This window comes from Excalfactoria chinensis, chromosome 14 (genome assembly GCF_039878825.1).
Source record: "Excalfactoria chinensis isolate bCotChi1 chromosome 14, bCotChi1.hap2, whole genome shotgun sequence".
NCBI lineage: Eukaryota > Metazoa > Chordata > Aves > Galliformes > Phasianidae > Excalfactoria > Excalfactoria chinensis.
The window spans coordinates 3,820,295-3,833,986 of NC_092838.1; the positions used below are offsets into that span (position 1 = coordinate 3,820,295).

The following is a 13,692-nucleotide window of genomic DNA, read 5'->3' on the forward strand; positions in this document are numbered from 1 at the left end:
AGTGGAAAACCATATTACTGCTGTACCTCTAATGGGGTCCGTTTAGTGAACACAGGAGGACAGCCCAAGAATCAGCTTCAGCTGCCATTAACTTCCCTTGCAGCAAAATGCCAGAAATGCAAAGAAATACCTACGGCAGGATCAGGATTTCAAACAACAGAATGACAATGAGAAATGCCAGAAGGATTAAGCTTGTAATCTGCCAGAACCTGCATCTCCAGAGCTCAACCACCATTTTAAATACCCTTTTCAGGATGCTGATATTTTATCACAAGTCCACTATTTTAGCAATGCTAAGTTTCCTTTCTGAAAGCCAGGCGTCCCATACTCATTCAAATCTGCTGTACAACATTGACTCTGCAAACTGCTGAATCTGAGTATTCCTGCTTTAGCTGAATATATGCAACTCCTACTCACTGTTAACAGCTTAAACATTGGCCAAGCAAAGATACTCACAAAAAGATGAAGCTTCCTCAAAGCTCACAACAGTTCTTTGTCAGCTCCTCCCTTGCTTCTGCACAGAGAAACTCACTGTGGTCTGTTGGTCCACACCTGCATCTCCACTAAGTTTGTTACCAGGATCTCACTGAGTAACTTAAATAGAGTTCTGCTGAGGCACTGTTAATCAGCACATTGCTGTCAGCTGTGACTTACTATCTTTCTGCAGTGCAAACACAGTGTAAGTAAGAGACAAATCAGTGCATTCAGACATTTACCTCTTCCATACGTGTGGCATCGCTATGTTCCTCTAAAATCTCCTGCAGGAAGATGTACATAAGATCTCCTAAAGTAACTCAGGGACTCCATTTGCCAATTAGACCATGGGATATATTTTGCAGCATACAAACAGTAACCATATATATTTTTATATACATATAAATTCATTGTGTACATGTATCTTAGCTTTCGGACTGCACTTGTGTCTGAGAAGACAAACTTATGTTGCTTTCACAGCTGATCTGAGCAGTGTTAGAGACAAACTTGCAGGAGCTCCAGCTTTTTTCCTTCTGGAAGACTGATCACCTTCATGAAAAGTTTCCAACTCATTGAAATTGGTTTGTTTGTTTGTTTTCCTTGTTCAAACAAAATCCCCTTGTGGTATCAAAGCACATTTTACAAAAAGTAAAAAAAACAACAACCCACCATGAAGTGCTTTATCTTCATTTGTTCTTCTTTCTTTCCAGCATTGCAGGAGACTTCAAGATTTCCTTTAAATTCACCCAGACTCCTTTAGCATAAACATTTCTGTAGGCAACTTGTGTGTCACAAGGCTGCAATGTTAGATGATGGAAATGCCTGTATCTTCTGGATTTATACCACTCGTTGAAAGTTTGGTTGGTTAAGGCCAAGTAAAGGTTGAAAGAGCTGTATGCACCCAGTATAAGTGTGAGAAGAATAACAAAACCAAGCATGAAGACAATCCTAGGAAAAGTCAAGAAGAGGTGCTGCAAAGAAAAGAATGATTTGGTGTCAAAGCTGGGCTATTAAATCCTATGGCATAATAGAATACAGCATTTGTTACACATCACCTCACTGCCATAATACAGATATGGATGAAGGGAATGAAAAGTAAAATGACTGAAGTACCAGAGTTGACTCGGCCACTCTTTGCTTAAATGTGTGAGAAAATATTCAAGGATCTAAATTCCAGGGTAGAAGGGTCCTGCTTTACCATTCTTATCTCAAGGACTGATGGCCATTTCCTTACCATATTAAAATAGATGGTCGCTGGAATGCAGCCGTTTTCATGTACCAGATCTGCTGAGTTAAAGCAGCCGAGACACAAAAACCCAAGGAATGACAGTGTGAACAAAATGCTACAATAAAAATCCCATATTGTTTAAGTACTCTTCAGTGAGTTTTCTAAACTTAGATAGCTGTGTAAATGAGTACAAAACTGCCATATGACTACATTCTGCCTGTGAGAAAAGGTGGACTTGAAGACCTCCCTAAGCAAAGACACGTATAATTCTTTTTACAAGCTAACAGCCCAGCTAGTGTAAGCTTACCTGGATGAGAAAGAGGATCTCAACAGTGTGCTCCTGTCCTTGGTCATCAATGTAACTCCCGTGCATCAGATTTGACAGCAGCACCACTTGGATGAGAAACGCCGCGGTGATGATTGCAATGGTTGCAGCCATCACAGTCAGGGTGAAGAGGTAGAGGAAGAAATACTTTGCATTGAAGGCACCGATGCAGTTGTTGACCCACACACAGTGGTGATCGAAACGATGTACGCAGACGTCACAAAAACCTGATCAAAAGTGAGCAACAAGTCAGTTATTTGATATTAAGTGATTGATTCCATTTTTAGACAGTTTAGGACAGCTTTGTATTCAAGAAAAAGAAATGAGAATTGCAGTCATGATTTAGGTGAGCGTAAATTAAAGGGAATTCAACTACTTACCACCAAATAAACAACATTAAAAACCAAAGGCGTGCACCTCATTTCTTAATCTTATTCACCAAGACTACAGCTCAAACGTTTTGCTTGCTCTGGCAATATTGCCATACGCAGCCCCTGCTTTATTTTAAGTGATGCTGATAGCAGCAAATTCTGCCAGGGAAACAAGAAATTCTGAACTCAGCTCTTGGCAGGCAAGAATTCTTATTTCACCTCTAGATGTTCAACAGGTTTCTATCCCTGACCTGAAACGATACCTTCAGAACCGGTCATTTCTGTGAGAACAAATAATGGGCAAAGGGCGACTGTGATGTGGAACCCTGCTAAAACTGAACACAGTTTGATGCGCATTGAACTGGATGACATAACAGATGTAGTATGAATTGCGATTATTGACAAAGAATTAATTAGGGAATGTATTATTTTGCTTGTCAAGGAAGTTGAAGTTCTTACTGCAGTGTTTTGATCTGGCTGGCTTTTCCATGTTGCACGTAGCACACACAGTGCCTTTCTGAAATAAGACACCATCATATGCATAAGTCTTCATCAGCGACGCATGATTTGATTTTGTTATTATACCTGTGAAAGAATCAAAACAACAAAGTAAAGAAGTATTGGCATTAGCAACATCTTTAGGTTGTATTTTCAAACAGCCACAGCCCGCATTCAGCATGAGCTCACCAGGATTGGCACACGAGCAGAGAATGAAGCAGCCCACGTTCCCAACCAACAGCAGGTAGGGCAGCAGCAGCAGCACGAGGTGGAACTCCAGCTCCCAGCAGTAAACAAACACTTCCCATGTGTATTCAGCATAAACTGCTGCTTGCAAGGCTACGTGCAGGATAACGAACAAATAGTTTCTGCAACAGCAAGGAAATGGTCTAGTTAATACTCATACACATCAGATCAAGTACGCTCAGCAGAGACTTTGCAAATGCAAGGAGACACCTCTTTCAGGTTTTCAAGCCAGCACAGATTGCATATTAAGTGTTCTCTCCACCTGGTAGCTTCACCTTCCCTTCTTCACACGTACACTCCTTTAAATATGCCAACTAAACTCGCATCCATTATCAGCACATCCTTTGGATTAGTTTCCACCAGCTAATGAAATGCAGTCTCACAGTCCCCTGGTGCTGCCAAAACATGCCACAGCAATAGACTATAAAACATTCTGCACAAATACATCTGCTGTGCTATGAAACCAAAGCAAACCCAAGTGAAAGGTACTCTTAAAACACCATAACGTTACAAGTATATGTATTACAGGTAGCTGTTCTAAAAGGATCAAAGTGCCTGCAGCACAAACCGTAACGTGGCAGTGACAGCTACACCAAGCTCATTAGATAATTGCTCCGTTGCTGACTGTGCATTCAACAGTGAAACCACTCTCTCTCGGGCAGTGTTAACTAACACCAGAAAATCTGCACAGCAGGAAACAAACAGCAGAGATGTGCATTCAGCAGCTGTAAATATGATGTCCCTGAAGTACCTGGCATACTCGAGTTGCTGCCCCCACAGGATGAGTATTTAAGAAGTTTCTGTAACGGATCCTTAAGTGCCAGATGTTACAGAATGCTGCTAAATTCACCTCAATCCAGCAGGCTAGACATCGATTGGCAGCTTCCTGTGAGCCACCTGCACATCCAGGCTGCTGGACTAATAGTAATGGGATTTGAGGGGGAGAGAGCAGGGATCACCAGCACTGCCTGAACTCATTCTGCAGCTGCCAGGGAGTTTGCTGTAATTCTCCCATGGATGTGGATTCCCACCAGCGTGATCAACATCTGTTACCGTGGAAGCTACCGAGCCACATTATTCATCAAATACACTCAGACATTTCAGAGCATCGACTTCTCAACACAAGTAACAGCAAGACAACAGTGCGGTAAACCTCAATGGGAATCTGTAATCTCAGCACGCACTCCCGATGGGAGGCGAGCACCTAAGGATAACACTACCAGGACGCCAACAGTAATTGGAAATATTAGCAAAAAACAATGTCAGAAGCATGAAGTAAATGTGCGTTACCGTGTGTGAAAGAGCCTGAGGAGCACCTTCTGTGTCACACCCTGGAGCCAAGTGGGGATTACTAATGACAATACCTGAGGACAATAAAAAGACCGTGTTGATCTGAATTGCACACCACTTCTACCCGGTGCTGCTGATCCCTCAGTTATAGAGCACTGGAGCCATATCACCAGGGAGGAAGCTCATTCTGGGGGCATATGAGCTCCTGATAGGCATGTTGCTGGGCTTTTCAAAAGGGGAGAGAGGTTCCACATTCCTGGAAGCCCAGCAGGCACAAACAAATGTATCTGGGTTAATGTGTGAAAGTTATAAGGAGCTTTCATCAGGTTATAGACTGTGTAACTGGCTAAGCAGGGGATAGAACTGAGCAGTTTCCGAACTACAATATGCTTCACTGGGACATCTGACAGATGTAAGGGGAGATAAGCAAAGAGCTAAAGCCTGCTGTCCTCCAGAAAGATCAACGAACAAATACGCAACACCAAAAAGCAAAACAACAAACCAACCACACACAGCACAGCTCCTTCAGCTACAGCTACAACTCAGTTTGACAGGCTCCACATCTGCCTGATTGCCATTTCCTAAACAGCCAGACACAGAGAAGAAGAAAACTGCCTGTCTTCATTCACTGGGATCCTCTGCAACTGTGTGTGACTGGGGAATTGTTTGGCTCTGCTGTTCAGAAGATGACATCTCTATAGCAACGCTCTGCTTTATCAGTGGAAGAAATAGAGCAGCTGAGCCTATTTCTAGCAGACAGGCAAAGAAAACACAGTCACAGCTTTTTATCTCGGACGTGAAAGACCAGAAGGCAAAAGACATATGTAGAGTTGAGAAGATGCTAAATATTTTTCTTTTAACTGCTATGCCTCTTATCAGCAGCTCCAGCTAACAAGTCTTTTTAAAGGAGACTGCGTGGTGCAGCAAGGAGACACGCTATAGACAGAACCACACACAGCCCATCACACAACTGCAGGATCAAAACGAAACCAGCTGTGTGCTAATTACAGCCTAACCTCATATTCAAGCCTATTATTTCCTCACACACACAGCATCGGTTCCTTGTAATTCAGACACCAAAGCGAAAAGCTCTCACGGTGGTGACAGAGGTATGAGAGGATGAGAGCTGTACAGTGAGCAAAGCTGCCCTGCACGAGTGGAGCTCAGCACACAGATGGGGGTGGGAGATGTTGCAGAGCTGGGAACAGCTGTGTCGTGTGCATGCTGGGTTACTCCCTAACACACAGCACTGGAAAGGATCTCAATGGAGAGAGTACAAACAATTGCAGCATGCTTCCAGAGTTATGTGCTTCATTAATTAGGGCCACAAATTAATCTAAAATGAAGTGCCTGGAGACATTATTTAGGACTACCTTTGCTTATTTCATACGCACCACCATCAATTGCATTTCTCCATACGGGGAGCTTGCAGCACAGCAGTGCACCAGCTGCTGATTGCTATGTTCCACACAAGTTCCTATTAAGAAATGTGGGGAAATAATGCATTTCTCTCCACGGTGATGAGTGTCTGTACAGCAAAATACCGACACTGGGAACAAAATGGGATCAAAGTCTGTTCAGACTCTCATAAACAGCACAAGTTCAACGATCGCCTTATCCCTTCCCTGGCAATACCGCCTTGGCGTTAAGCTGTCCCCCCAGTCCTGCCCCACGGCCCGGTTCGGACCCCCCTGCACCCCCTGCCGTGCTCTGCCGTGCTCAGCCCTTACCTGGCCGGCAGTGCGGGCAGCCCGGCCCACTTGGCCGCCCCCTGTCCCCGCGTGGCTGCAGTACAGCACGGCGACGGCGAGCACGAGGCACAGGTAGAGCAGCAGGAGCGGCAGAAAGTCCATGCGCGGCTCCGAGGGCCGCTTCAGGAGGAGGCAAGGAGAGCCGCGCCGGGCTCGGAGAGCACCGAGCTCCTCGGCCGACCCGGAACCGCGAGTGGAGGCCGAGACTTTGCACGGCCCGGCCCGGCCCAGCTGCACCCGGAAGCGGCGGCTGCGCCCGCAGCGTCGGGGCGGTTCGGTGGGGGGAGGCCGGGGGCGGCTGCACAGCGCTGGGCTATTGCCGGGTCCTTGTCCTGTGTCCGTACAACTAACCGAGAAGGAAAGCAGGCGAAATAAAAGCGAAATAAAAGCGAAAGCTGTCGTGTCAGAGCACTGTGCAGTAATGGGAGCTCCAAGTGTTACATTGCTGTTTAGCAGCCAATAGAAGGAACTTAACAGCAAAGTTTTGTTGCCGTTCGGTCAGGTGTTCCTCATCTGCAGCACCGGGAGGCACTGGGGGGTATTTCCACCATAAGTGCTTCAAAGATGACACGGTTCCTCCATGATGTGGTACATATTCATCAATGACACGTGAGATAATTAACATGCACCTATTTCAGGTAGTGGTTTATGAGGTTTCCACTCCACGGTCTCTTCTTGTGCCTTGCATCCTGCTGGCATCATCACAGTCCAACCGACTGCTCCTTCATCCAGCGGTCTTCCTCACTCACCCTCTGTATGGGCTGCCTTCACTGATGCACGCTCAGTAGGAGGATGCCAACTATAAGTAATTCATAGGTACCAAAACCACAAAGTTGCTCACTCAGCACTTGGCCATTATTTCCAGACATCTGCTCATCATTGGATAGAAATAAGTTTGGCAGCCTGTCTTTAATGCTATATACTGGGGTGCTGGAAGATAAGGATAGAGGGGAGTATCTTGACATCTGCCTGTTGCAACCCAGCCTGCTCCCACAGTGGCACAATTCAGCTTTATGTGGAGGCCTTGCCTTCTTTTGATGTTTGATAAGCCTACTCACATCATATCATCGTTGTGTTTCTTTTGCTGAAGGTCTTTTGTTAAAGCAGAATAGCCTTACAACATGCTTTCCAGTCAATAATGCTACACCCATATCTATTAGCGACATCTATGAGATATTATAGTTTTGCAAGCAAGAATTAGTCACATAGTGCAACAATTCAACAGCTGTATTTCTAAAAGGGCTCTACTAAAATATATGGAATACCTACTGCTTCAAATCAGCTGTTTCTAAGAACACGTTATAAAATATATTGCAGTTTGATCTTTAGATCAACAACGAGCTTCTTCAAGAACCAGCCCTAAAATCAGGTACCAGTGCTGGGTGGGAGCGGGTGGGAGCCCAGGGCTGTCTGCTGCCCATGGCTGTTAGCTGAAACCATCCTGGCCTGGCCGTGCTGCCCTGCTGCCAGCACGCTGCGATTGGGTTACTGTGCTGGGATAGTTTGCCACAGGAACTCAGCCAGGTGCTGCTGCCAGGTAACTGATCCAAAGCCCCGCAGTGCTGTGATGGTTTTGCCAGCTGATCCTCTGGGCACGCAGGTAAGGGCTGCAGGGTGCTGGGAGATGAGAAATGTGCTGGGCAGAAAGGGGCTGTGGGGCATAAGGGGCATTTCACCATTCGGGTCTTGTTTTCCCTGGTAAGCTCCTGGACAGCAGCAATGGGGTCTGAGTGCAGCCTAGAGCAGCAATCTGCAGCTCCATGCTGCCCTCCTGGGCCATCACCAAGAGCTGTTTTTGTCCTCCTGATCATAGCACGCATTCTGCACAGCTCTGGGTAAAGCAGTAGGTTTGGGTTGTTGGAAGGAACTGTATGTGTGTGGTGCAATGCTGTGCTTGCTTAGGACGCTCGGGGCTGTGCCATGTCTGTGCACAGCAGATCTGTACCCTGCTCTGCTCCCAGGCCTCCTGGACTGTGCTTGGAGAAAAAACAGCAGCAGAGGATAGAGTGAGCCTCAGCAAAGAGCTCATTCAGCCTGAACACAGTGAAAATCAGTTAAAAGCCTTTTCTGATCTGAGTCTGGGAGGAGACCTTCAAGGAACCACTCGCTATCCTTACATTTATATTGGAAGCTCACAACTGATTTCTTGCAAGGATTAAGAACATCCCTTACAGTTGTGCCTGTTGGGCAGTCAGCAGCTCAGACTCTGTATACTTCTGCAGGACTGCACTGAGGCAGCAGCATGCAAGCACCCAGCACACCAGCAGTGATGAGCAAAGCACAGTGTGCAGCCATGGGAGTTCTGCAGCTCCCTTCCTTAAGGCTTTGCCCAACCCCAGGTAGCCCAGGTTTCTGGAAAGCTTGCTCCCTGTTGCTCACCAGGAAGGCAGAATGGCTCTCTGCACTGTATGAGGATGTGCTGCCCCTCTGCAACCTCCTGCTCCTGCTGGTGCTGCAGCAGGACGTGTAATACCCTAAAACCTCTTAGCGTGCTAAGCCCTGGGATCCCTAAGTGCTGAGGAAGCAAAGGAGAAAATCAGAAATAGCAGCTTATGGGGGAGCTGGAAGCAGCATGGGGTCTGCGCTCAGGATGTGCCCTGTTGTGAGGAGCTCTGTTCTGCTTCTGGCAGCCTGGTAGAGGCAGCACCCCAGGCAGCACCCCACATCCAGCCCAGACCCAGTTCTGCAGCATGGTGTGGGTTGTGGGGTGGACACCTCCACAGCTTCTGTGCTCCCACCCGAATCCCAGCCCCACAGGCTCAGGGCACTGCATCCCACTGCTCGGCGCAGCCCATCTTCGGATTTGCCCGCATGGGTAATGGATTTCCCTCTATGGGATCTAATCTGTTGTACCTCCCTTCAGGCCCTAATCCCCTCGAGCTGCAGGCTGAGGTCAGTTCAAGGCTCAGCCAGGGCTGGTGCAGCAATTGGTCCATCCGTAGTTCTCCCTGTGATGGCAATAAAGGCAATTAGGGCAGAGAGGAATAAAGGCAAGGAAAGCATTGCTGGGTGCCTAGCCTCAACCTGGAGCACCTGGGAGGGCTCAGCTGTCCAGTGAGTATATGGGGACACGGAGCAGCCAGCAGGGACCTTGTTTGGTTGTGTCACAGCAGCACAGGTGATGGAGGACAGCCAAGAACATCAGGACCTCGTGGTGGGACAGACCTGCCCCGTCGGGCTGACTGGAGAGGAATTCTGTAAGTGCTGTAGCAGTAGGATGTGGAGGTAGAAGGATGATGTGACAGTGGCCAGCAGTCCCACTGTAATGCAGTCAGCACTGTGTGCAGGAGGACATGGTTATTGCCTTTAGTGTTGGTTTCCACAGAGCGTTTGGTCCTTTTTAGCACTTCCTGATGAGGATGGCACCTGCCCTGCCCTTCCAATCTGCAGAGCAAGAAGCTCAGGCTGCATTCCCAATGATGCTTCAGAGCAATTCAGTTTGCGGAGTCCCCCTAAGATAATTTGCCCAGATGAAATAGTCTGTTTCATTTTTGTAAACGCTTAATGTGAGTTAAGTAACATGGGGTGGAATAAACACGGGAATAAAAAGAATCTTCAGGCGGCTGAGATCAAATGAAGTGAAGCTCTGCATGCAAATTAATTGAGCGACTGTCAGCAGACAGCAAATGTGCGTGCACTGCAGCAGCACCCAAGGGGCCTGGGAGGACATCGGCTCTGCTGGTCTCGTGTGGGGCAGAACAGAGGTTTAGGGCTGCTGCACCCTGAGCTCTCTTCTCCCCCTTCATCCACTTAGTGGATCCTAACACTTGAACTTAGTGCCAAATGAGGGTTTGGAAGTCATCTCTGTGTTTCAGGGTGCTGTGGTCAGGTTAGCGGAGGGACATTTTGGCCTTCCCCTTTGTGGGCAGAAAGAGATGCTTCAGGGGGCTGAGAGGGTCTGGCAGATGCTGTTGTAAATAGGGTTTGCAGTGCTGAGTATTGAAAAGAGCCACTGAATGTTGGTTCACCAGCACAGTGTGTGCAAAGTAGTGACCTCTATGGACACACGCAGCAGGTGCCTGGCTCCACTCCCATGGTGCATGCCATGTCCTCACTGCTAACCATGCCAGTGGGAGAACAGGAACTGTTTTGGAGGAAATACAAAAGAAAATGGCCCCTCTTGGAGCATTTTGTCCCCCAGGGTGCAGGGTCATGGCACACCCAATAAGGCATCTCCAGCAGAAAGCACCTCTCTGAATGGAACGCTCCCACATCACCACCTCCCCTTTGTGTCTTGCAGTTGCAGCCATGCCGACGACCAACCAAGGCTGGCCAGAATCATTTGGCTTCTCTCTGGGTGGCAGCGGGCCCTGCTACGTGCTGTGGGTGCAGGAGGGCAGCAGTGCAGCAGCGGCAGGGCTGCGACCTGGTGATGAGGTGCTGGAGCTGGAGGGACAGCCCGTTGCCTCACTGGGCTACCCAGCATTGCTGGCATTAGCCCGGCGCTGCAGCTCTGTGCCTCCCAGCATCGGCGTGCTGTCCCGGCTGCAGTGTGTCGACCTGCCCCCAGCCCCACACCTGGGCTTGCAGCTGGAGGGTGGCAGCCCCCTGAGTGTGGCCAGTGTGGCTCCTGACTCTCCTGCTGCCACCTACGGCATCGCCCCTGGGGACCTGCTGCTGGAGGTGGATGGTGTGGCTGTGCGCAGTGCCGAGACGGCGGCTGAGCTGCTGGCATCCTGCAGTAGGCGAGCTCTGCGGCTGGGGCTGCTGCGGCCACAGAGGGACCTCGGCCCCAGCGCTGCTGCTGTGCGCATGGAGAGGAAGCAGAAGGCACAGGAGTTCAGCAAAAAGGTAAAGATGGGGCGTGAGGGGGGCACCCAGATGGAGCTGAACACTGTGCTCCACACATCCCATGTCTGGCACACCCACACGAGGACACCCAAACCAGGCTGCTGGATGTGGATTCGTGGAATCATAGGAATATTTGGGTTGGAAAAGACCTCTACAGTCATCAGTGCCGGAGAGAAGGGTCCAACACAAACCCATCTTTCAATGATTGCTGGAAGTACAAATGGGAGCTATGAAAAGCTTTGGGTGTGGATCCCAGGTGCTCATTTTTGCTCTATGGGACCACACCAACACTTCCTGAGTGCCCTCCTTCTGCCTGAGCATCCCCATGCTGTCCCACTGTTTGCAAAAGGAGAAACAGAGCTGCAATGACATCTTCATTGTGCTCCTGAATGCTGCCTAGCGGGTAATTTACTAAACATCACCCTGCGCTAATTATGAATTTGATCGCAGTTGTTTTTTTTAATCTTTCTAATTTCCATTTCAAAGCAGCCTTTTAAAATGCTGTTATGAAAATAACCAGGCTTGTGTGTTTTTTTGATCCCAAGCTAATACAGGAACAAAGCATTCCTAAAGAGATCCGTGGGCAAAACCCCCCCTTGGTCAGCATTCCAATTACAGCCTCACAGATAGGCACAGAGCTGTGGGTTCAGCAGCACTGTCCCGTGTGCAGATCCACTGCCTGCAGACTGCTTCTGTTCTAACAGTGCCCAAGGTGGTGTTTGTAGGGCTGGAACTGGGCTGTTCTTCCTGAGCACCGTGTGTGACCATCACCTGGAGTTGCTTGGTGTCTTAGTTGAGGTCAATGTCTCCCTCTGTCCCCTGCACTCTGGGCATGGCACCTCAGCCCCAGCCTGGGAGAAAACATAACACAAGTGGCCCAGCATTAAGCTCACTGAAACGTCACATTCCTCGTCCTCACTGTGCTGGACCTTGAGACAGAAAAGTGCGTAGAACCATCCATAGGGAGCGGCTGCTGTTCTGTCCCAGATTCAGTAACCTTGAAATGTGCAGCACGTGGTGGCTGTCACCAAGCTGGTGGCACCCAGCATCCATGGCAGGGGGATGGTTCCTGTGGCCGCCTCCTTGGTGGCTGTGGTGGCCCTGTGGGCTTCTCATGCTAGTGCTCCTGTGCAGTGCTTACAGCATGCAGAGCAATGGAATTGGGGATGTGTATGAGATGCCAAGTGACCAAAGATTCACTTTCCTCATTACGTTGCTTTCCTTCCCATTGATTGCCCGGATGCTGCCTCTAGTCAGATCTGATCTGTGCCCCTGTACTCACACTTGACCCCTCTCAGTGCCCCTTTGTTCTGTACTGCAGGTGGATGCCATCCTGGGGGACCAGCCTGAGCTCAAGGAGCAGGTTTTCGCTGTGCTGAAGCAATATGCAGCTGAGCGGAGGGTGGAGTGCTTGGCCTGTGCCCTGTGCATGCTGCTCACCCAGGAGTCCCACCAGCACCTCATTGACAGCATCAGGTAATGCCTGGCTGATATTATCCATGCTGTCAGCCTGACTGGTGGGGCTGTGGGAGAAGGATGCTCTGTGCAATACTCCCGCATCTTGGGGTGCCATGGTACTGCTCTGCTGGGAGTCCCCACCATCCCCAGTACCTCTCGTGCCTTGGCAGAGTGTCTATACTATGGGGATCTGAGCATTCAACCACTCTGCTGTGCTGCTCTTGTTGTGTCCAAGGATGGGGACAGGGCCAGGAACAGCACACGGGCACGTGGCAGGGATTACAGCCAGGCTGAGACAGTGGCCATTAGGGAATCAGGTCTCCATCTGGCCCCGCTCCGGGCCTGGCTTTCCAATTCCTGCTTTAATCAGTGGAATTGCAAGATATTACCGTTACCATAACAACATCCCTGTGCTGGGGTATCTGCCACGCTCTTGAAGTCCTGCAGTGGGAGGGTGGGTTTTCCCACCTGAAACCAGGAGCCCCTGGCACCCCCTGTTCCGACCCCACAGAGGGGCACCAGGAGCCATCACCTGCAGAACTATATGGTGTTTTATTTTCCCCACAGAGGGGACTGCAGTAAGTTTCTCCATTTCTGGACCCGAGTCCCTCTGCCATGGGCACACTTTCCCTGGGATGTCCCAGTCCCAGCAGTGGTGCTGCTGTCCCCATCCCAGTGTGCTTCCCCCCCATGCCCAGTGTGTGAGGTTGGCACTGGGGCTGGGGAAGGATGCACGGCGAGTCGGGCAGCTCATCTCGGTTTAATGGAAATGAAATATTTAGCTTAGGGAAAAGATTTACTGCTTAATCTTAATGAAATGAATTGAAGGGAAAAAAAAAAAGTTGCTTTGGAAACAAGGTTTCCCAGCTGAGGATGTGCTGGTGGGAGCTGCACGCAGCTCTGTGTTTGCTGTTCGTGCAGAACATGAGCTGCTTACCCCAGAGTCCAGCATCAAGAAGGTTTGCTGCTGAGCAAGTGCTTTTAGTGCTTTTAATAACTTGCCCAAAGGTGTTGAGAAGCTCCCGTGTGTGCTGGATGTGTAGGATGCTGAGAACATACTTGGGTTATTTCCACAGAACTCAGGGCTCAGCCCCATGGCAGAGCTGCCCCAGACCCCCATGGCTGTGCAACCCCCACCCCCCAGTGCCCATGGCCCTACAAAGCAGGTGGGGAAACAGTGTGACCAACCCTTCCCACAGCATGGGGCAGGTGAGGGCAGTGCCAATGGGCAGGGAGGGAGGATGCTGGGGGGCAATGTGA

General features: G+C 49.3%; 1 protein-coding gene across 2 annotated transcripts; it reads right to left on the minus strand.

Annotated features, from left to right (window-relative positions):
- Window positions 1-60: 60 nt before the first annotated feature.
- On the minus strand, window positions 61-6,528 carry ZDHHC4 (zDHHC palmitoyltransferase 4). 2 transcript variants are annotated; one of them, XM_072349397.1, is made up of 7 exons: window positions 6,163-6,528; window positions 4,433-4,506; window positions 3,086-3,264; window positions 2,858-2,983; window positions 2,010-2,254; window positions 1,376-1,445; window positions 1,224-1,271 (listed from the first exon to the last, which is right to left on the minus strand). In XM_072349397.1, exons 1-7 carry the CDS (start codon window positions 6,283-6,285, stop codon window positions 1,264-1,266), a joined length of 825 nt encoding a protein of 274 aa, XP_072205498.1. In that variant the 5' UTR covers window positions 6,286-6,528; the 3' UTR covers window positions 1,224-1,263. The 2 variants fall into 2 exon arrangements, with proteins under 2 accessions (XP_072205497.1, XP_072205498.1); XM_072349396.1 differs by having other exon boundaries at window positions 61-1,445.
- Window positions 6,529-13,692: the final 7,164 nt, after the last annotated feature.